A 23,713-nucleotide genomic window follows, 5' to 3' on the forward strand; every position below is an offset into this window, starting at 1 on the left:
GAAGATTAACTTTAAAAGTGAATTCGAATTATAAAAAACATGCATCATGAATATATAAAATTTTACCACCAGACATTTTTGTGCTTACAACAGCCCAGCAACATCCCTACCTTGCTGTTGCCAAAATATACTCATGACGTGGTGACCAAGACACTGCCAGTACTTCTTGCCTGTGACCTAAAAATTATATGAAAAAGTTTATACACACCATTTTATGTAAATAAGTAGAAGTAAAAGCAAATACTTAGTTCTATAGGATCCACCAATCCAGGGCAATAATCTAAATCATAATATCAATTTGAATTTTGTGAAAATGTATTATTTTGGTCTAGAAGTTATTTCTCTTCTTCTTGCTTGAGTGGGCTTGCAGTGAGCTGAAAGTGATATATGGAGTATTACTGAGTATAACTTTTGGTAACAAAGACGGTTCTATATAATGTGTGCAAAATAGTCAAGTTCTGTAAAGAATGATTGGTTTAAGTTTAGTGAAGGACATAATCTGCTTCCACCTGTTCCTCTGATACTGCACTTGAGCTAACTGTACCAGACTGTGTACAAAGACAGAATCAGCATGTGCCTGGAAATCATAACTCTTGTGTCAATATCAAGAAGACCTACTGAAACTAAACTGATTCTCTAGAGAACTATTCTGTGTCTGCACTCTCTGGCTCTCTGAGTTCCAGAAACAGAACATTGAAATGCTCATTGGACCCAATTAAGTTCAGAAGGACTTACTGGCTTAAGCTCTGCATCACATGGAAGCACCTAGGGTGTTTTTAGACTTGAGCTGGCCAGTGAAGAAATAGAGCTGCATTTGCACACTGCTGTCTGAGCTAACACATCTCTACAGTTTCTAGATCAGCTCTGTCTCTTGCCCAGCTGGTTTGAAGCATGATGATTTACCTTGTAATTGCCTTCACTTGAGCATGTGTATATATAGTCACACTCCAGAAAGCAAACATTAGAAAAGAGACATTAAGGGTAAATTCTTATTAAGTGCAAAAAGTAATGGATTATGGTACAATAAACCCATATGTTTACTGAATTAAGTAAATGCAAAGGATTAGATACCACCCTTCTATAGCAAGTAGTATGTTGCCTATTATACAGAAACTTCTAAACAAATTCAAGCAAGCACCTCCACAGGATATCTTGTTTAAAACAGTGAAGGGATTTTTTGCTTTGGTGGGTTTTTTTTTTTTTCTTCTTGTTTTTGTTCTCAGGTTGTGGTTTTTAAAAAAAAAAAAAACACCCAGCACCTCATATTGAATTTCCACGAACACAAAGCCAATGCCTACATTTAGCCATGTAATAATAGTAATCACTACTGATTATCTTATGAAAATGCCCAAACATCTGTAAAAACTGTTCATTAATTAGTATTTGTATTCTCCAATTCATCAACACTAGGCTAATACCCAGAAGAACCTTTTGCCACTGTGTAACTTTCACAACTGGCAATAAATAACTCAGTCATGCTACTTACAAAGAATACATTGTATACAGTGTTTCTTTACAGGACTTGTTTTACTCAAAGTAGTTATTGTTTAACATTTATGTTTCAGACTAAAAAGTACCCTGCAGAATGTGAGAACAGGATCCAGACTTCAAGTCGCAGAGCTGTACTTTGGGGCTTTTGGTACCAACTGTAACAAGAGAAACAAAGACAACTAAAAAAATCCCCAGCATTTGACAGAACAACAACAAAAAAATCTTAGCAATTACAAAGAACTAGAAGAAAACAGTTCATTTAGTCAGAGCAATGCATTCTATTAAAAGATTTACATTTTTAGGCCAAGTAAATTTACCATATAACAAACAAAATTTAGAAACTGGAGGTAAACAGGACAGTACTTATGAAACTTAAAAATAGCTCCTCTTTAAATATTTTTTTTGCTAAACTTAAACTGTGTACATGTCCGCAATACACACACCCCTATTTACACCATTTACTATCTTTGGATCTAATAGCCTTCAAATGCTAACTTTTGTAATGAAAGGTAATCTAATTATAGCTGTGAATTTTTATTTAGAGGGAGAACTGAAAGATGCATTATTTAAGAAGAACAAATGTGATAATCTTGTCAACATCATCTGACTAACCTATAATACTTTACCAATGAGCTTACATCTTATGAAAACTCAAATTATGTACAAGTAAGACAGGGGAGGGAAAAAAACCCTACTGAGTATTACTTGCTTTTTACTATAAGCCCAAAATACATTTCTTAACAACACACACATACCTGCTATTAAACAATGCTTTGTAGCAACTGGAGACATGTGATGGCTATAGACTGTTCCCTCAAAGTGAAATACATCTGCAGGCTGATAATAAAAAGACTACATTAATCACAGCACAAGGATGTTATCAGAATATAAATCCTCAATATTAAGTATTTTTCATGTAACAGCTACAAATGAGACTATTATAAATATTACTATTTACACACTAACAATAACTCCTGGTTAGAAACCACATCACGCAAACATCACAAAGTAAGTCTGTTTCCAACACTAGAACAACTATGCCAGAGCTCAGAGATGACCCAAAAGAAAGACCAAGAAAGTTGTCTAATCAGAAGCATAAACAGAACTTATTAAAAAATTACAAAAAATTTAAAATGTTAGCAAGAAAAAATAGAAAACAAGAAGGTTATAATATGGAGATAGAAGTCAACAGGAAAGAAGCACTTAGACTAAATTTAGAAGTCCCTTGTCATTCACAAACATCACATAGTATCTTCAAGTCTTAAAAAAAAAATTATACAAAATTATTAGGTCCTTTATGAGTGTTAAAAATTAATGAAATATTATATTTGCTTTAATAGTCAGTACAATTACTTTCAGGTACAACTCCTTTTGTTGTATCACTCTACATACATATATATATAAAACCCCTTAAAACTAAGTTATCTGTGGTTTCAAATGCACCATTTGCTGGCAGAACAGATCAATCAATAACCTTCACATGCATACTGTGTCTTTTAAGGGATGCTCACAGAACTACTTGGAAAGTGAACTGAACTTTGTATTTACGAGAAGATTTAGTAACTGCAAACACAGTTTCACATCTCACAAAAAAGAAAGGAGGTCAAAATTTATTCTCTATTGTGTCCCTAGGATGACAGACCTCTTTTTTTTTTTTTTTAATTCTTTTATTATGCATGAAACAACATTCAAATAGCATCAGTGTAAATCTGTTAATACAGTCATACAGGAAACGGGATAAACTGCAGTCATGAATTCATAGTTCAACAATTAGATGAGAGGATTAGCGAGTCAAAGCAACCTAAAATCCTATAGAATCTGTCTACTTTAATAAAGCCAGTTACACTGGTTAGCATTTTCTTAATGGTTCCTCTCATTCTGCAGCAATTTTTAGAAATTATGTCTACAATGCTTACAACAGCAGAATTTTAGACTTAAGAACTTCAGACCCTGAATGCCAAAATCACCAGTCCTTCAAAAGCACAATTTAGGGCTTTGGTTACAAAAAATAATTAGCCTGCAGTACACTACCATTACACTCAACAATCCCCAAGAATGAACTTCAGACCAGCCCTTGGTGGACACAGCATAAATTCAACTAACTGTATTCCTGTTCACAGCAAAGCAGAAAGGAATTGTCCCAAGCGTTCCAAGCTCTTGTACAGTTCAGACATTCTGGTCTTCAGAAACAGACAGGCACACAACAAGATATGCATGAATGCCAGAACCACACCACCCTGTTGCGGCACCCACAGTTCTAGCATTCAGCTGGTTTTCATCTTCTGGATGCTTGGTCCCATTGAGCTCTGGGAGAACTGCAGACGCCGAATGAATAACATGTATATAAACAAGCCTGCCAGCTGTAGGAGTTCTCTCTTACTTGTAAAGTATTTGTATCCCATATTTTCAAGGTTTTATCAAATGAGCTCGATGTAAACATGCCAGTGTCATGAGGATACCACTGTACTGTCTCCACACTGTATCTATGTACATCAGGATGGCTCCTACAATCAGGAAGAAGATTTCAATTGGTTAGTCTTGATAATCATGTTACAACCACCTTGATATTCAACAAGTTGAAAACATAGTTCAAACATTTTTAAAAAATTTGTACTGAAGTTTTCAAGAAGAACTAGTTCTTTTGGTGCCTCATTTTTCAATCAACCAATGTTAATTATTTTGAAGACCCCTCATTTCAAGAAACTACGGATCATTTACCTTTTCAAAATATGATATCTATAGCATATCTCAAGTTAAGTCAGTCTGAGGCATAAAAGGCACTAATGTCTTCAAAAATTTTTAAATTCTAATGTTTAAAGATCTAATGTTTAAAGTGAGGGCCTAACACTACAAACCTTTTAAGCTTGTGGAATCCCACTGTCTTAGAAATGCATCCACTGAAAAATACAATCATATACAGTTCAAAAAATTCATTATTATTAGCTAATAATTGCACTTGGAAATTCATGTATACTGAAGTTACCAGCTAGCAGTGGAGTGAGTTACTAAAAGTTAATTATTTTTGCATTCAGAAATGAAAGAGGAAGAACAATATGAAACTTTCAACTCAACTATGCATAGTAACCGAATGTAATATAATTAATAATACATTAACAGTGGTGGCAGACACCAGAGTTAATCTTGACAGCTCCAGCATATGACCCAACCAACCAGGCTCTGAACAGTACAGGTTTCAAACACCTGCTAGACCACTCATATCTGAGCTGCATCCATGTGGATCCAGCTTCAGGACCCACACCCATTCTCCCAGAATCAGAAGTACCATGCTGTTGTGGGTTGGTTCTAGGCAGCTAAGCACCACTGCAGCCATTTGCTCACACCCTTTCTGCAATGGTATGAGGGAAAGAATCCAAACTGCCAAACAGCAAAGGTGAGAAAACTTGTAGGTTGAGATAAAGACATTGTAATAAATAAAAAGAAACAAAATTAATCAACCTACAAAAAAAGAAAAAAAAAAAGAAAAACAAGTAATGCAAAAGTAATCCCTCATCACAGACTGACTGATGCCCACCCAGAACCCAAGCAATGGCAAACCCTGGAAAACTCTCCCCCTCAGGTTTATTGCTGCACATGACGTTGTATGGTATGGAATATCAGTATCCCTTTGGTCAATTTGGGTCAGGCTGTGTTCCCTGCCAGCCTCTTGTCCACCCCAACCTACTTGCTGAGAGGGCAGAGTGACGAACAAAGAACGCCTCGACACTATGCAAGCATTGTTCAGCAATAGCTAAAAGATCAGTGTGTTATCAAGACTAGTCACAAATCCAAAACATAGCACCATACAAGCTACTATGCAAAAAATTGACTCCATCCCAGCCAGATGCAGTACGCATGAAAATAGTCCAAATGCAGCTAGTGAAAGGCTCACAAGATTTCTTCATCTCTTATCTTGGCATTGTTCTCTCAAGCGTCCTGCATCCAAAGCGGTAACTATTGCAGAAGTATCATTGTGTAAATGCAGATGCAGATGCTCTGATCTGGCACTACACCTAAGCTAATAAATCTTCCTGCTTACTTGGGTTGCCAGAAAGTGCAAAAGGCGTCTTTAAACAGAGCTAGCCTGAAGCCAGCACTGACAATACTAAGCAAGAGCTATTGAGCAACTGTTGAGCTTAGTTTAACAACTCCTGCGTTGCTTATCTCTGAGGCACATCCTAGAATGACCTGTTAGTTTGCCACAGTGCTAAAAATCAACAGATTTGGTGCACTTATTCTACGGGCGTTTCAAGCTAAAAATCTTCAGTACCTGCAGAGCCAGGAAATCAAGCCTGACTCAGCATGAACTTACTCCTGCAGAGGCATTTGTATGCGCTATGCAGAAAAATCTAAACTCATGGAACTAATTATCCTGGTACAATAAATACAAGTACACAACACTGGACTGTGTCCAGCACTGCACCAGAGCAATCAATTCTCCCATAACCCAGAGGGCTGAGGAATGAACCAAAAAGCTCTAGAGTAGCTCTGCAGGAATCACCTTTGATCTGGCTAGGCTTAGTAGTGGCCACATGCCATTCTGCCTGGCTTCATGTCTCAGGGCTCTATGTTATTCCCACTTCATTATAATGCAGTATTTTCCCCCATTACTCTGAATACCCCAAACTTTTCTACCAAAGAAAAATACAGAATTAATTATATGGATACTAAGGTCACCGCCAGACAGTCAACTTCCTAGACAGGTTTTGGGTAGCGGAGACTACTTTATGCACAAGCATCTCCTATATATTACTAGAAGCTGGTACTGTTTGGTTACTCTCAAATGCCAGTTTTTGTCACAGGACAGCGTGGATCATATGAAAGCGTGTAAAGCTCTGTGTGCTGACTCCCAGCGGAACAAGGAATGTTCTTGTTTTTTGCAATAGTGGTCCTATATTCTAGATGAGAAACGCCATGTAAATGTACCATCAGGAATTATCTCCTCTGATGTTCTAAACTACTGGCCCCTCAGCAGACCCAGTTCAAAGCCTATTCAAAAGTAGCTTCAAGGGGTCTTTACTAAGAGCTTATTCTTCAAGGCCCTTGGAGACCAGAGTTGCATTGTGCCCTACAAATTCAGAATACAGCAAACTTTTGCAACACATTATCAAATGCTTCAAAAATACAAGCCACATAATCATACGGGAATCATTTCACACTGGCAATTATAAATTCATTTATGATGTCAGGAACTCTGCATGAATAATATTCTGGTACCTGAATCTATATATGTAGGCAATTTGCTACAATAAGTATTTAAAACATACTAGGAAGCCACATAAACACTGGAAACAAATAATAGAGGCAAAAAACCTACTATGGTTACTTTAATCAATAATAATGATAGGCCTATAATTTAGAACATTGTATCTCACAAAATCAGATTTTACTAGTATGATTTATGCCTTTACTTAACTGATAACTAATAAAAGATGCAACTATGCAAATTAACATCTACTCAAGAAACAGACTACCAACTAAATATGCTGTCCTGCTTTTGGCTGGGATAAAATTAATTTTCTTACTAGCTGCTGGTATAGCACTGTGTTTTGGATTTAGGATGAAAATAATATTGATAACACACTAATATTCTTAGTTCTTGCTAAGCAGTCAAGGACTTTTTCAGCTTCCCACAGAAGCTGAGAGGGAGCATAGACAGGACATGTGACCCAAGCTGGCAACAGGAATATTCATGCTCAGTATATAAATGGGGGTTGGCTGCGGGGGCAAGGATCGCTGCTCAGGGTACAGACTGGGCATCGGTCAGTGGGTGGTGAGCAATTGCATTACACATCATTCATTTTGTATATTTTTTTATTACTGTTACCATGATTGTTATTTTCTCTTCTGTTGTTGTCCTATTAAACTGTCTTTATCTCAACCCAAGAGTTTTACCTTTTTTTTTTTCCGATTCTCCTCCCCATCCCATCAGGTACAGGGGGAGGAGTGAGCAAGCGGCTGTATGGTGTTTAGTTGCCGGTTGGGGTTAAACCCGTGACAGTCCTTTTTGGTGCCCAATGTGGGGCTTGAAGGGTTGAGCCAACAATAGATTTCACCAGAGCACGTTAAAACAATTTGTTATAAGCATTCATTATATTAGTTTAACAGTCGCTGATCACAGTGTTGTTTTATTTGTTCACATGGTTGTGTTACGTAAATCCTTGTTTGCAGTATATACTCCCTATGTCTATGCTGTTTATCACCTCTGGGAGATGGATCAGGTTTATTGTTTTGCTGTACTGGGTAAAATTGGTTTATGATACGATAACATCACTGTTAATCAGACTAATGTGGTGTTTATATTCAGCATTGCTGTCATCTCCATATCTCATGCATCATCTCTTGCAAATTATTAATAATCACACTCTACTTTTTCTCCTTGGAGAACCAATCCATGGGCGAGACAGGGTAGGATATTCTTCCCCACTCTTTCACCTTCCCTTTCTCCTTCAGACTAGTTACAACAGCTCTTGAGAATTGTTCATATCCTTTGAATGTTCAAGCCAGCATGCTCTTATTGCTATGTCTCCTAAATGTATTCCAGATCTTATTTAGGGTTAAGCAACCATTTAAGAATACTGCCCAGAGATCTGCCCCAAGGCTGGATAGTCATGAGTGGCATGGCATGTAGAAGAATATGGGCAGGTACCTAGAAAACTTCTCACCTCCAATGGTCTGCAACTTCATACCCAAACAACTACAGGACCCTGATGAACTGATAACATTTGAAAGAAAAATGCTGTAGCTACCCCAGAGAGGCACAACCTACCACACTGTGATGGGCCTTGGCCAGTATCTACCAAACACTGCTTGATACTATGCAGTACTCTCAGTGAGAAGAGAGGGAAGACAGACCAACAGGAACTGTGGCTACTCCAACCACTGTGACGGGCACTGTGGCTGAACCAAAGAACTAGCCTGTGCTGGTATCAGTCACCTCTATACAGAAGAAGAAATCTTGGAAGTCGAAGTCAGCAGGTTTAGTAAGGGTTGAAGAAGCTTCTCCTAAGAGGGAGCAGGAGAAAGCAGTATACTGCCCTACCAGCCATGAGGCAGACTACTTTGGAGAAGGGCCATTACAAGAACAAGATGAGGAAGAGGAAGAATCTCTTGCTTCTCCCCAAAGAAGACTTTGGTGGGAGGGTTCCTCCTCTTCCTCAGAGGAAGAACTCATAAATGAGACAGTAACCGTCTGATCTCTATCCCTGAGTGAGCGCGAGACACATGAAAGGATTTCAGCTCTCATCCAGTCAAACACATTGTTACCTGGCTGCTCCAAAACTGGGATAACAGGGCCAGCAGCCTGGAATTAGAGGGTAGGGAAGGCAGGCAGCTGGGATCTCTGTCTAGGGAAGGGGACATTGACAAAGCAATAGGGAAAGAGGCATAAGTTCTCAGCCTCTGGAGGTGACTTCTGTCAGGTGTGAAGGAAAGGTATTCCTTCAAGGAAGATACTATAAGATACTATATGTCACCCAAGAAAGTGGAGCACCGAGAAGAAAGGTATCCAGTACCCGAGGAAATTAGCCATGCTACAGGTGGTAATGATGACCCAGACAATGAGCAGTTTTCCAAAGACCCAGATGAAGTCCAGTGCAAATGACCCATGTGGCCAAAGTTTGTACAGAGTGCACCGTCATCAAATGCCAACTCATTGCCAACTCAGTAATGACCTAAAAAGACAGAGAAGAACAGAATGTGGATGAGTTGGCTGACCAATTCTGGCAATATAAAGTCTCTCTTTCTCCCTCGTCTTGCCTGTGCAGAAACTGTCCTGGGAGGTCCAGCAATTCAAAGCGGATAGCTCCTACTCCCCACCTGTATGGACTAGTATCTCAGCTATTAAGAGTAAAAGACCCTCTACCCAAGAGAGAGGATATCGAGATCACACACCATGAGCTGCCCTGTGGTTTCACCTGTGTGACCACAGACAGTACATAAGAAAGTGGGATGGAAAACCTACCTTGATCCTAGAGGCACAGGTAGATGAGTTGCAAGAAAAAAAAAATGAAACAAGGCAGTTCTTCCAAAAAAACTGCTGCTCCATTTTCCAGTGGGCAGCTCCCCAGAGTAGAAGGCGTAATCTTACTCCTGATTTTAATGAGAGGATTCCTGACTCATATCCACAAGAAGTGAGTAATGAATACTATGGCCGGGACTAGAGGGGGCCTACCTCCAGCCAGGTGGAGGAAAGGGACAACAGCGTTTACTGGACTGTGTGGATTCGATGGCCTGGCACATCAGACCCACAGGAGTATACAAGGCTCTAGTGGACATTGGTGCACAGTGTACACTAAGGCCATCAAGCTATAAAACAGCAGAACCCATTTGTATTTCTGGAGTGACAGGGGGATCCCAACAGTTGACTGCACTGGAAGCTGAAGTGAGCCTGACTGGGAAGAAGTGGCAAAAGCATCCCATTGTGACTGGCCCAGGGGCTCCGTGCACCCTTGGCATAGACTACCTCAGAAGAGGGTATTTCAAGGACACAAAAGGGTACCAATGGGCTTTTGGCATAGCTGCATTGGAGATGGAGGAAATTAAACAGCTGTCTACCTTGCCCAGTCTCTCAAAGGACCTTTCTGTTGTGGGGTTGCTGAGGGTTGAAGAACAACGGGTGCCAATCACTAGCACAACAGTGCACCAGCAGCAATATCACACCAACCGAGACTCCCTGTTTCTCCTCCATAAACTGGTTCATCAACTGGAGACCCAAGGAGGGATCAGCAAGACTCACTCACACTTTAATAGTCCCATTGCCCAGTGCAAAAATATAATGGAAAGTGAGACTAACAGTAGACTACCGTGGCCTGAATGAAGTCATACCACAGCGCTGCTGTGCTGGACATGCTAGAACTTCAGTACAAATTGGAGTCAAAGGCAGTCAAGTGGTATGCAACAACTGATGTTGCTAATGCATCTTTCTCAATCCGTTTGGTGGCAGAGGGCAGGTCACAGTCTGCTTTCACTTGGAGCGGCATCCAGTACACTTAGAATCGACTGTCCTAGGGGTGGAAACAGTCCCACTATTTGCCATGGACTCATCCAGACTGCACTGGAAAAGGGTGAAGCTCCATAACACCTGCAATACATTGGCGACGTGTGAGGCAATACAGCAGAAGTTTTGAGAAAGGGAGGAAAATAATCCAAATCCTTCTGAAAGCTGGTTTTGCCATAAAACAAAGTAAGGTCAAGGGACCTGCATAGGAGTTTTTGGCAATAAAATGGCAAGATGGACACTATTAGATCCCAATGGATGTGATCCACAAAGTAGCAGCTATTTCTCCACCAACTAGCAAAAAGGAAACACAACCTTTCTCAGGCATCGTGGGCTTTTTGAGAATGCCCAGGCTGATTGTAAGCCCTCTCTATCAAGTGACTGGGAAGAACGATTTCAGATGTGGCCGTGAGCAATTACAAGCCTTTGAACAAATCAGACAGGAAACTGTTCATGCACTAGTCCCTGGACGAGGTTCAGGCAGGACAAGATGATAAAAATGTGCTCTACACCACAGCTGGGGAGAATGGCCCTACCTGGAGACTGGCAGAATACACCAGGGGAGACTTGAGGTCAACCCCTGGAGTTTTGGAGTCAGCGATACAGAGCATTCAAAGCCTGCTATATTCCAACTGAAAAAGAGATAATGGCAGCATATGAAGGGGTTTGAGCTGCTTTGGAAGTGGTTGGTACTGCAGCACAGCTACTTTGGCATCCCACTTGCTGGTGCTGCACCAGATGTTCAAGGGGAGGGTCACCACTACACATCGTGCAATGGATGTTACGTAGAGTGAGTCACACAATAGGCTCAAATAGGAAACCCCAGTCACCCAGGTATTTTGGAAGTGATCACGTGCCAGCTGGAAAGCAAATATTTTGGAATATCACCAGAGGAGAAGGTGACTCATGCTGAAGAGGCCCCATTGTGTAATAAATTGCCAGAAAATGAGAGACAATATGTTCTGCTCACTGATGGGTCCTGTCTCACTGTGGGAAAACATCGAAAGTGGAAGGCTGCTACATAGAGTACCATATGGCAAGAAACTGATGAAGGACAAGGTGAATCGAGTCAGTTTGCAGAGGTGAAAGCCATCCAGCTGGCTCTACACATTACTGGTCAAGAAAAGGGGCCAGTGCTTTATCTCTGTGCTGACTCATGAATGGTGGCAAATCCCCTGTGGGGGTGGTTACAGCAACAGAAGCAGAGCAACTGGCAGCACAGGGGCAAACCAATTTGGGCTGTCCCATTGTGGCAAGACATTGCTGCCCAGATAGAGAATCTGGTTATGAAAGTAAAACATGCAGATGCCCATGTACCCAAGAGCCGGGCCATTGAGTAACATCAAAACAATCAGCAGCTGGATCAGGCTGCTAAGATTGAAGTAGTTCAGGTGGATCTGCACCAGCAACATAGAGATGAACTATTTACAGTTTGATGGGCCTATGACACCTCAGGTCATCAAGGAAGAGATGTAACATATAGGTGGGCTCATGACTGAGGGCTGGATTTGACCATGGACACTATTGCACAGGTTATCCATGAATGTGAGACATGCTGCAATCATGCAAGCCAAGCAGTTAAAGCCTCTGTGGTATGGAGGTCAGTGGCTGAAATATAAATATGAGGAGGTCTGGTAGATTGATTATATCACAGTCCCATTAACCCACCAAGTGCCACGTGCTCACAATAGGGGAAGCAGCCACCGCATGGTTGGAAACATATCCTGTGCCCCATACCACAGACTGGAACGCTATCCTGGGCCTTGAAAAGCAAGTCTTATGGTGGCATGGCACCCCAGAGAGAACCGAGTCAGACAACGGGATTCATTTCCAAAACAGCCTCATAGACACTTAGGCCAAAGAGTATCCCCTCTCATGCACCAGCCTCATGGACAATTGAACGACACAATGCACTGTTAAAGACTACACTGAGAGCAATGTCTGGAGGGACCTTAAAACATTGGGATACACATTTAGCAAAGGCTACCTGGTTAGTTAATAGCAGGGGATCTATCAATCAAGCTGGCCTTGCCCAATCAAAATTTTCACATACTGTTGACAAGGTTAAAGTCCCTACAGTGCACATGAAGAACATGTTAGGAAAGACCATCAGAGTTATTCCTGCCTCAGGCAACAGCCCATCCATGGGATTGCTTTTGCTCAAGGACCTGGGTGCACTTGGTAGGTGATGCAGAAGGATGGAGAATTCCAACGTGTACCTCAAGGGGGTTTGAGTTTGGGTGAGAATAGCCAATTAATTAATTAATTAATTAATCTTTTTGTGTTTTTTTTTTCTAATGTTAAAACATGAGATTGGAGTACTAAGTCTGACTTTTTTGTGGGGGCAACAGCAAGACAAGCCTCCCTACTTCAGTTTCCATACGAGTAAAATTAATATCCTCCATTTTAACTTTGAACTGCCAAAGATCTGCCCAAACAATATCAGAGAGTCATTGTACATATATCATAACTGTACAGGAGTATACAAAACAAGGAAAAACAGCTCCTGTTACTTAGGAAATCACACAAATCTTCACAAAGTTTCTTGCTTTTTTTTGCATGCTAGAACACACAATGCATCATGCTAGCCTTCAAAGATTTCTGGCTCTATTTTCTACCATATTTTTATCCTAGAAATAAGAACACATTAATTTGTGAGTTTAATGCTAGTCACACAAGAGATATCACTATGCACTTCTAATAGAATTCTTGAGTACCTACCTTCCCACAGAACAAAGTGCTCTACATGTGTAACTTGGTTTTCTGCTCAAGTTTTCAAGGTCATATAGTACAATAACACCATCTGATCCACCGGATAACATGCTGAAAGTGTTAACAAATCACAGAAGTTACAACATGCATGATCTCAACATGCTCAATATAATTGTGTGTTCAGCAAGTAAATAAATCCATAGTACCAAAACACGGGTTCTCATATACATTTTTAGCAACTAAAGTATATACTTACTATCTTCCCTCAACAGGCTCAATATCAAGGGTGTTGATACCACTTCCATGTATTCTTTCCACATCTCTATCTTTATTTAATTCCAAATTTAGAACCCTTAAAACAACAATAACAAAACAAAAACAAAAAAAAAGAAAAAAGAAAAAAAGAAAATCAGAGATATGAAGAACAAGAACAACAGAATTGTAGAATGCTACTGTGTAGTTCCGAATAGCTCAAACCATAGTTTTGCACTTTCTCAATGCCTTTAATGTATCCCCATTATTGTTTGCAAAACTAGACTTGCAGACATGATACAGGGCTGGAAATAAGTGCTGTGAAATTGGCAGAAAAAAATATTTTATTTTTTTATGTTGTTTGGAAGGTAAGAGAGAAATAAATATGTAAAAAGTGCTCAAAGAAATAGCAAAACTGCATTTGAGGTCAACATATGAAACAAAACCCAGACTGTAATTTGAAAAAACTGAGCAAAAGAAACATCAAGATGCATTTGTTGTAGTTGTAACAAACATTAGTTACTTTGTACCATCCTTCCAAGCTTCACCCTAGTTACTTGGAACTACGGACACCTAGTGGACAAATTCAATTACTTGACAAATTACCTTTAACGAAACAATGTTTGTATGTTACATTTTCTGTAACATTAAATAAAAACTATGCTATCCACATGATGAAGCTTCCGAGGGAAACTTTCCTGAGCTGCAATTGTACTACTTAGTAGTAGCCTGTATCTTTAAATATGCTAATATTACATAGTAAAAAAAAAAAAAAAAAAAAAAAAAAAAAAGAGAAAAAAAGATTGTGCTTCCTTAAGCCATGTTACCTGATATGAAATTAGCCTTAGAAGAGGATCAGAGCTTCCTACAGCATTGTTTTGTAAAAAACACTGTAAATAAGTAGATAACTGAAAAGCTGTAAGGCAGCATGCACCTATTCAGCTGGTGCCTTGATGTGGCAGAAACCAGGCTGTCACTGGCAGACCTTGCCCGTGGGCATGCTTCAAAAGCAGCAAGTCATTTAAACTCTTTTAAAAGACATGAAAGATAGTTATGCAAGAATTCAAATAGAATAAGAATTTTTGACACATACAAGATACCCAGTTTACCACTTTTGAGCTTGAGATTGAGTATTAGTGAAGCAATAAATTCCCCTAAAGAAGTGTTTTAAAATACACGACTTTAAAATGTAGTTATAAACACAATCTACTGAAGACTATAGATTATTTATTAAAGTCAAAGTTAAAATGTTGAGGAAGGGAAATGTTAGGTAGACAGTTGTCCAAGTAATGTAAATTCTGCCCTCTGTGCTTCCATTCTTAACACTGAATGCTGCATGAGTGCTGAGGCACAGAAAGAACATAATAGCATTGTCAAAATATACACAGAAAGGAGATACCCGAGTTACCATAATTCTTTTCGATTTTAAACAGACTCTTTTTACAATGACACAGCATCAAAAGCTGTAAGTCACCAACACCAGTCCTTCCTGCTGATGGAGTTGTGTGAGCAGACGAACTGAGGTTGGCTTCATTGGATTTATCTTGAAAAACAGCTACAAAACCGATTATCTGATAATGAATAAGTATTATCACATCGTGACCTTTAGCAGGAGTATTAATAAGCCTCTCTTATGCAGTCACTGCTTTCCACAAAAGCTGTTGGGAACCCGACAAAACCCTTGCGTGCCGTTCTTCTGCCACCCGCCAACAGGCCAGCTTTGGGAAGCGGGAGGACGGAGGGACGCGGGCGCAGAAGCATCACACACATCCCGTTTCTTCCCAAGGCACAGCGCAGCCGCACGCAAATTGGTGAAACCGCTAAGACGGGGAGGGCAGTTCATTGCCCCGTGCCCGCTCAGCCTCCCTAAACGGCGTTACTCAGCCCACCCCCGGGACGCTAATCCACGCGCGAAAAGAAAAAACCCCACCACGGGAGCTCCCAGGCCAGGCACGGCAGACAGGCGGGAGCCTCCGCCGCTGCACCCACACCGGCCCCGCCGGCTCCCGGCTCCTCCGCTCCGGCTCCCCGCGCCCGCAGCACAAAAAGGGGCAGGGGCCCGGCAGCGCTCCGCTCTCTCGGCCGGAGCGCCAGCGAGGGCAGCGGCGAGCCTCACGTCAGGCCGGCCCCGCTGGGGGCGGGCGAGGGCTCCCCGGCAGGAGGGAGACAGGCGCTGCCGCCGCGCCGGCCTGAGACGGCCGCTCCAGGACCTACGCCCCCGTCCCGCAACACCGCCCCAGCCCCGGCTCCCCTCCGGTCCCCGCTACCTCCGGGTGGACTCGGCCCGGCGCAGCCGCACTGGATCGTCGAGCCCGGCCTGACGGGCCGAAATGAACCCCAACATGGCAAGGCCGCGAAGCCACTCGACACCGCTCCGCCATCTTGGGTCAGAGGTAGCCGGGATTGGCTCGGCTCAGGCCGGCCTCCACCAATGGCGAGCGGCGTTGCTGGCATGCCCGCCGCCCCTTGGGGTGGGTTGTGGGGGCAGGTGTGGTGGCGTCGGGGTGCTGCCGTTGGCGTCGACCTTGGCTGTAGCGGTCCGGCGTTACCGGGATGGGCCGGCCCTGGCAGGTGCTGCGCGCCCTGCGCCTCCGGCTCTTCGGGCCTGACAAGGAGCTGGTGGGCACCGACCAGTTCGGCAACAAGTACTACCGGGTGCCCAAGCATGAGACCCGCGCAGGTAGGCACCGAGGCCGAGGGGCGGCCTGGCGGGGCCGGGAGCTGGAGTCGAACCACCGGCGGTGAGCCCCGAGCCCCCGGCATGGTCCTGCCTGGTGGGTGATCGCGTTGGGAGCCGGGGCGGTTCGGCTGCTGCTGCCCCGTTGCGGAGAAAAGAGCGACTTCTCGATGGAGGAAAGGGCTGAGATGCTGAGGGGACGGAGGGTGGGCCCGTTCTGCGTGGCTGCCATCGGAAAACACGCTCAGGTTCTTCTTAGGCTGGTGCTCTAGTGGAAGAAAAAGACCTAAAGCCAGTCATCAAAAGGCTTTACAGTGTAGCTGTCGCCCTGTGGTAGGTAGGTAAGCAGCAATAAACAAATTTACTCTTCTTGCTATTTCAGAGCACTTCTGCATATGATTTTAAACGAATTCTGGTAGGTATGTTCACTGCTCTCCTGAGGAAAAAGCAGTTTTCTCCATTTCTGCCTGTGTTCCAAGAGCCTGGACACTCTTACAGTGTGTCCTCATGTCATTCTCTACAGATGCTATGCTTAGACTGTGCTGCTATGTATCATTTTTTAAAAGGCAGCTTCCCTGAAGGTGTCTAGGTGCACATGCTACAATATTTTACATTCCTATTTCCTCTCCCTGCACAGGCTTGTTTACCTGCTTGCCGTACTCCACGTGTTTTGCATCAACTAGAGCATCTTCCAGGTAGTGGAGACTTTCTGCTTGGTATTCTTCAGAGTACAAGGAGAAACAGTCTGAGTGTGCAGTCACTTAAGTCAGTGGCTCCCCTTTTAGGAAGGGAGGGAAGGGGTACGTACCTTCCCTTCAGAAACATGTAGTAGCTTCTGGAATTATTTTTCCTTTAGAGTGGTTCCCCTGACTTGCTTTGCTCCTTAACTTTGTGATCAACTGGTAGTGACTTAAAGCAGGTCTGCTCAAACAAGTGTTTGGGAAGAAGATGTGAACACGCTTTTGTCAGCAGTGTGTTATTCTTCTGGGTTAATATGACAGTCTAGCACTTCCAGGCTTTCTGCATCTTTCTTTCAGCTTTTGCCCTTCTCACTGTTGGGGTACATAGTGACTTTTGAGGGGTATACAAAAAGCTGGGGTTTAGCTGTTTTAGCATACAGGAAACAGTAAAAACTAGAGTCAAATTTCTTGTGTGTGATTGTTGCAGTCTCAGTCCTTACTTACCAGTAAAAATGACTTGTTCTGTCAGAAATACTTGCAGTCTTTTTCTCGATATTTGAATTTATGCAGGCATGCCTTTCACAGTGAAAGCCATTTGCTGAAACTTTACAGCTGATCTCTGTATTTAGAATTTAATTATACAGTAGTTATAGTGCCAATAAGAAGGCAGAGGAGGTAGGACATAACTATTGAACATAGCAGGAGCACAGTATAAGAGGCTTTTAAAGTTAGTAGTGAATTAAAATACTTGTATCTAAGAACATATGGTGGTAGCCTTTATGTTTCCCAGTTTTTTTTTTTTTCAGATGAACTGTAGGAATAGAGTATAACACTTCAGAGGTGAAGTTGCACTGTTTTGAGCAGGGAGGGCTGGCTCTTAAATGCTCTGCAGTTGCAGCTCTGAAGTCAGTGAGAAAAGCACTTCTGTAAACCTTAAAGCTCTTGCACACGTAGCCTGTTTTAGTGATACAGATGACACAATGCAGGTCTACTGAGTTATTGGTATGCTGCTGTTACTGTATTTTCCTCTCTCATTCTTCTACTTGTCTTGCTTTCTTTGTCATGATACATTGAAAATTCTGCACTGCCAGCTTGCGTTGATGCAATATTTTACTGCCAGTGAAAGGGAGAGATCTTCTCTTATCCATATTTTCTTTCTCACTTCTGCTAACTCTTCACTGTCATTTATTTTCCTGTAGAAAACTTTAATAGAAAAGTGGATTAAAATGACTTGATAAAGAATAAATAGCAAGCTAGAACCAGCACACAAGTGGGAATGAAGAGGACGAGCTGTTAGATAGCATAAGATTATACAAGATGCCTTGAAACATGGTGGAGAGCTAGAACTTTTACAGACTCTCTAATACTTCTAGCTATATTCACCTCAATTTTATTCTGCCTTCTAATAGTTTGCTATCACGCTTTTTAATTCCTTTGGGAAAAAATAATGTATTTTTATTTTTGAAATATTAAAAAGCAGAATAAGAAAAAATATATCTGGCAAAGGGATGATGGTTTATTCACTCTTCTCATGGTTCTCTTCTATCTTTGGAATGAAAGTAAAGGAAGGGTTGTTATAATTTAGCTTTACAAACTTGAATTTGAGATACTTAAAAGTAATACTACATCTTCCATAAATTACTTTGTTCACAGTTGGTTAATTCTCCTTTATTTTCCTTTTTTATGTAATTAGACAACAGGAGAGTGCATATGAAAAATACTACTGCTAGAATTCTGAGTGAAAATACTACTTTTGAAAATTCTGTTTTCTGTTTAATTTACTGACGTGTATTTGACACTGTGCTAGCTGTGACTTAAAGCCTAACCCTGCAGCATCATCAGAATGAAAAAACTCGGAAGTAAGCAAGGCTTCCCCACACCAAAAAGAAATGGATGGTGAAACTTTTTCATGAATGTGTTCAAACTTTCCTTTTTATTCTGTTGATTTGTTCTGTGTTATGTTAATTGATGGAACTCACTGTTACAGTCAGACACCCTTGACCATGAGATGCGAGATCGTAACAGTCATTAAGGAGGGACAGAAATAAGTAGAATGAAAACATCTTACTTGAGGAAAATGGGCTACAATAAATTCAGAAAACAGACAGGAGACATCCTGTGAATGTCTAAGAAGAATAAATGAAAAGGTATGTAGGACAATTCATGTCTGTACCTTCTCCAACTGTTAAAAGTACAAGTATAAATTATCCTAATATGGATGAAGGCTAAGAAATATAGCAAGCATGAAAATCATGAAATCATGAGTTTTCAGTGACCTCAAAAGACAAAACACCTCCATGAATCAGGTTAACTGGCTCGGGTGCTGGAAAAATAGAAGAATATGTCCTACCTCCTAAGTATATTCAAAAGGTAGTGAGTAAAAACATGTGAAACTGTTGGTTTGACAAGATAGTTCTAATGAAAATTGTTTTCTGAGTGGACAACACTTTGATGGTTTTTAGACCTTTTTGTGTGCAAAATTTAAGACTGTGATTATGAATTTGCTATGTGGGTCCATAGCAGTTTGGAAACTGTTCTTGGAATAGTCAGAAATGTTACCATGTCAGCTGGGAGTATCCAGAGGGATCCACCAGCTGGCTGTCGACGTTCAGAGCTGCTCAAAGTTTTTATTAGTGGTTTGGATGAAGAAAAAGAAAGTATTTTTATTGCATTCACAGGTCAAACTGTGCAGGAGGAAGCTGGGAGTAGCTGTGAGCATCTTATGGCGGGTCAGCTGTCATACAATTCAGCTGGGGGATCAGCTGGGATAAACCATGCCTATTTCTAAATGAAATACATATCATTTAGTGGCTAAAGGTTTCAGAGAACATGGATCTACACAACTGACAAATTTTCTGTAGTACAGCATCTACCGTATTAGTACTGTTACAAATTTCATTTATGTATTCTTTTAATTTGGATACCCATTTTCTCCCTCCATTTCCAATTTACAGATTATTATCCACTTTCCTTATAAAACAGACTTTCTCATGAGTGTTTATTATTGTTTTAAGAAATAGTCTTCCGTGAACCTAGCCAGCCTCTTGCAGCCAGCCCTTGTTACTTTGGGTTACTTGGATGTAGGAGGTTCTATATCTGTTAAATTTCACCACCCACTGGTGACTCATTTCCACTGTAATTTGTGGTTTTACTTTTGTGGATGGCAATCCTTGTGGTGTCAGCAGAGGAAACATAACTAGGTTTGGTCTGTTCCAGAACAGGGATGTATGCCAGTCCTCCCTTAGGTTTGTATTACCTTCGGGCTGAGGGTAAATCAGTTAATTCTGTTGCTGGGGGAGTAATCACAGGTGGTTACACCCGCTGCCTTGGGTGGTGGTAACTAACTTGCTCTCCCCTTACAACATTTTTGAAGAGCATCCTGTCCTGGTCTCACATGGGCACAAGAGGGTTGCACCAGGACTTGCAGGCTTTTAAAACTTGTGAAGAAATTAAAATGTATGGGATTGGGAAGGAAACTTATTTTAGTGTACAGAAACTAGAATGTACACATGCAGAAAATTTCTGAAGCTCAGTTTTTAAAGAAATTAGGAATTTAAAAGTGCTGAGGAAACAATGCTCTCTTTTTAAGTTTTGGAGAGCATTGTTTGTTGCACATTGGGAAAATCTGCAGTACATACAGGTCATATCTTATCCTGTGTCCTAGCCATATAGGGACCAGCATAGGATGGGAACAGCACTGGAAAGAAAATGAATTGTTGAGGAGCCCTTGTAGAGGCACTCGGCTGTTGTGTACAGGTTCCACTGCAATGTCACTGCGGTGTGTCTGCACCATGCTTTGCTGTCCTCTGGGTCTGGGGAGGACTGAGTAGCTCTAGCACAGTGCCGGGCCTGGTGTGCTTTATCCCTTTGGACTGTACTCGAGCAAATAAGCTTATCAAGAAAGAGAGTGCAGAACAGACAACTGCTGCTTTCTTTTTCATGTCTTGGACACGGTAGGTCTATCAGGACCAGGCTGGCATTTGTTTTGGACCAGCAGAGAGATCCCACCTTCAGCTAGAGGTGAGAACAAATGGCGTAGGTACTATCTGTGTCTTCCTGTGCTTGAAGTTAAAGCTGACTGACAACTTTCTCTTGGCTGCCCTGGTCCTTGGCAGGGGTTTAGAACAGAAATACATGGAGCCTATGATGCAAAGAATTCGTGTTTACTTTCAGTTGTGGATTGCTGTCTTCTGCAGTCAATCCAGAATCCAGGACACTCTTGGACCGTGGGGGCTTTGTCTACATTAGTAAGGAGTAGTATGAGCAGATCAGTGGATCCAAGTGGTTGTTGTTGAGTTACCTCACATCTCCATTACATGTGATTCAGAGTTTACTTCAGATTAAATTTAGTCTATATCCCAGGACTGAACATCTGCAATACATCTAGTTTGAAGATCTCAAAAAAGGTAAAAAAAGTGTTAGGTAAGTGCTGCAGATGTGGCTTTCACATTGCTTTGGCACCTGATATCCTGATAATTTTTGAAATGTTCTGTAAGTGAGGATTTTTTCTTAATAAAAAAGGCAAGTTGTGGACACAGAAACTACTTTGAGATACAAATCAGCATGTGGTAAATTGAAGCAGCACGGGATTCACTACAAAATCACACTTGCTTTGAATCAAGTCACTACTGTAGACGTAGTCTCACAAATATCCTAAACTCTGGGATGTCCAGGTCAAACTCAAGATGTAGCAACTGTACACTGAGGCCATCTTTACCTGTTTGTAGTCACAGGAAAGTTATCTTGCATTCCTGATTTTGAGTGTCTGAATAATTGGGTTATTAGAAGAAGAGCCAGCAACTTCAATGTATTCCATTGTGATGTAGTGAATCGTTGTGGAGATTTAAGCAGTGGTATCAGCTGTGCAAAGGTGCTGAGTTTAACAGGTGTTTTGCCTTATTTTAAAAAGGTCTAATGAGGCAAAAAGATATGAGCTTGCAAGGGTATCATAGTTTTCCTGGGTGAATACAGAAAGGGTTGACAGTTTGGAGAGGAAGGGAATGAAAATTTAAAACTGAGTTATTTGAGTCTGATTCTGTTAATTCTCTTGAAAGAGAGAATGTGAACATTGAACATCCCTAGACTGTAAGAATAAGAAGTTAGTAGGTTCAGTAAAGAAAGTAATTGCTAGAAATAGAAAAGGAGTTTAAAAAAAATTGTCAGTACAGAGGGGAAAGACCCTGAAAAACAAACTGTTCTGCCCACAGGAATACAAAAGAATTCAGAATTAGAGTAGTTAATTTTCTGAAAACGTGGAACTTCAGACATGGTGGGACTGAGGGTACATTTTTTAATGTTTATCAGAGACTTTTTTTCAGGTGGGAAGATACTATCATCTTCAAAGTTGAGTCAAACCTTCAGCACGACAGTGAGGTAGGCTCATTTGGAAGAAGAGATGACTGTATTTAATGACATTTTGCAAGTGATATTTTTTTACAAGATTACCTTAAAGTGATGACAGTGATTAAAGAGTACAACTGTACAATGCTTGTCATGAGAGGAACATCCAACATAACTCATTAACTCTGAGATGACTCTTCAGTTGCCAGTCCTGAAACTGGATGCGATAGCAGATGAGAATAGGCAGTTGGGTAGTGGTGATTGATGACTCATTTCAGTATCTCAGACAAGTATTTCACTAAACAGACTAGATTTATCAATGTAATGCATTTATTTTTCTTATTATATAACTTACTGTCAGGGCATTGCCATAGCTTTGCTACATGATGAATTGCTCTTGCTGCAGAATACGGAGTTATACTTAAAATGTTCATATTTTTTTAATTACAAAACAAATTCCTCATACAGTTTATACATTTATTAAAGCCTAATATATCTTACAGGAAATAGACGATTCCATTTTCCATTGAAAATAATTTATAAAGACTCGTAATAACCAATTTATTAAAAAATGCAGGAAGATAAGCACTAAATATTTAAGGTCTAGCATGTGTTTTTCATCTTTTCTAAAAGCTGATTAATGAGCAGCTTATATTTAAACTTTTTCAATATCTTCATTTGTACTCTCTTTTATTATAATGATGAGTTAAAATGAGTGCTTTGTGAAATACCAGCGTATGCAAGTTTTTATAAGAATAGTAGATCAGCAATGAGAGGGTAGTTTTTTTAAAAGACTATGTATCGGTGCTAAAAACATGGCTCAAGTTTTAAGGTTCTCTTTGGGGAAACAGCAGCTCGGGTTTAACTTGATTTGGAGCTGCAGTTTACCAGGAGCAGCTGGAAAAAGCCTCAAGCATTCTGTATTCCGTAGGTTTTTATATGTTGCATAAACTCAGCATTAGGGGCATATGTGGCCTGAGCCTGTGTTGATACAAGCTTTAAGAAAGAAACTGTCAAGCTAAACATGTTTCTCAGTCCTCTGTGATTGTTTTTATTGCTGCTTGTTTTCTGTTTTAGAGAGTGGCCTGTTGCCTTCCTCTGCATCAGAAGTGTAAAGCAGAATTTCTACTTTTCTTCAAAATGTGCTATAAAATAAAATTTTATATTGAAGACTAGACTGGAACATTCCTGTAATGCTTTATAATGAACAGGATAGAGTGGAAGGAACAACATCTTCTCTCCAAAGCGTATCTTTTGAGGTTAGGGTTATGCTTTTCTTTTGACTCTGAATTTTACCTTTCTCCCTAACAGAAATGAAGTTAGTGGTTCTGAGGAAGAGGCAGAAACTGATTCTGATTGTATGAAGCATTAGTAAACTGATTATCAACTGCTGCAGATAATTGTACAGAATATTGCAGAACATTGAAAAAAGTTTTGCAAGCTAGTTTTTCAAGTGTTGGTGGAAAGGTAATAAATTTTAGTTTTACGTGTTTAATGTGAAGATACTAAGGAAACAGAATTTGAATTTTGATTAATGAATACAAAAACAAATGTCAAAAGACTTAA

At 40.8% G+C, this 23,713-nt stretch overlaps 2 protein-coding genes across 2 annotated transcripts in view; one reads left to right on the plus strand and one right to left on the minus strand.

The window, feature by feature from the left end:
- ERCC8 (ERCC excision repair 8, CSA ubiquitin ligase complex subunit) overlaps positions 1-15,833 on the minus strand; it is a 35,759-nt gene extending 19,926 nt beyond the window's left edge. Inside the window, exons 1-7 of the mRNA XM_074165721.1 lie at positions 15,718-15,833; positions 13,455-13,550; positions 13,208-13,309; positions 3,872-3,995; positions 2,247-2,328; positions 1,578-1,646; positions 111-177 (exon numbers count right to left, since the gene is read on the minus strand). Coding sequence (XP_074021822.1) covers positions 111-177; positions 1,578-1,646; positions 2,247-2,328; positions 3,872-3,995; positions 13,208-13,309; positions 13,455-13,550; positions 15,718-15,794 — 617 coding nt within the window. The 5' untranslated portion in view covers positions 15,795-15,833. The remainder of the gene's footprint in view (positions 1-110; positions 178-1,577; positions 1,647-2,246; positions 2,329-3,871; positions 3,996-13,207; positions 13,310-13,454; positions 13,551-15,717) is intronic.
- Positions 15,834-15,908: 75 nt separating this feature from the next.
- NDUFAF2 (NADH:ubiquinone oxidoreductase complex assembly factor 2) overlaps positions 15,909-23,713 on the plus strand; it is a 64,288-nt gene continuing 56,483 nt past the window's right edge. Inside the window, exon 1 of the mRNA XM_074165722.1 lies at positions 15,909-16,130. Coding sequence (XP_074021823.1) covers positions 16,004-16,130 — 127 coding nt within the window. The 5' untranslated portion in view covers positions 15,909-16,003. The remainder of the gene's footprint in view (positions 16,131-23,713) is intronic.

Source organism: Numenius arquata, chromosome Z, assembly GCF_964106895.1.
Source record: "Numenius arquata chromosome Z, bNumArq3.hap1.1, whole genome shotgun sequence".
Lineage (NCBI taxonomy): Eukaryota > Metazoa > Chordata > Aves > Charadriiformes > Scolopacidae > Numenius > Numenius arquata.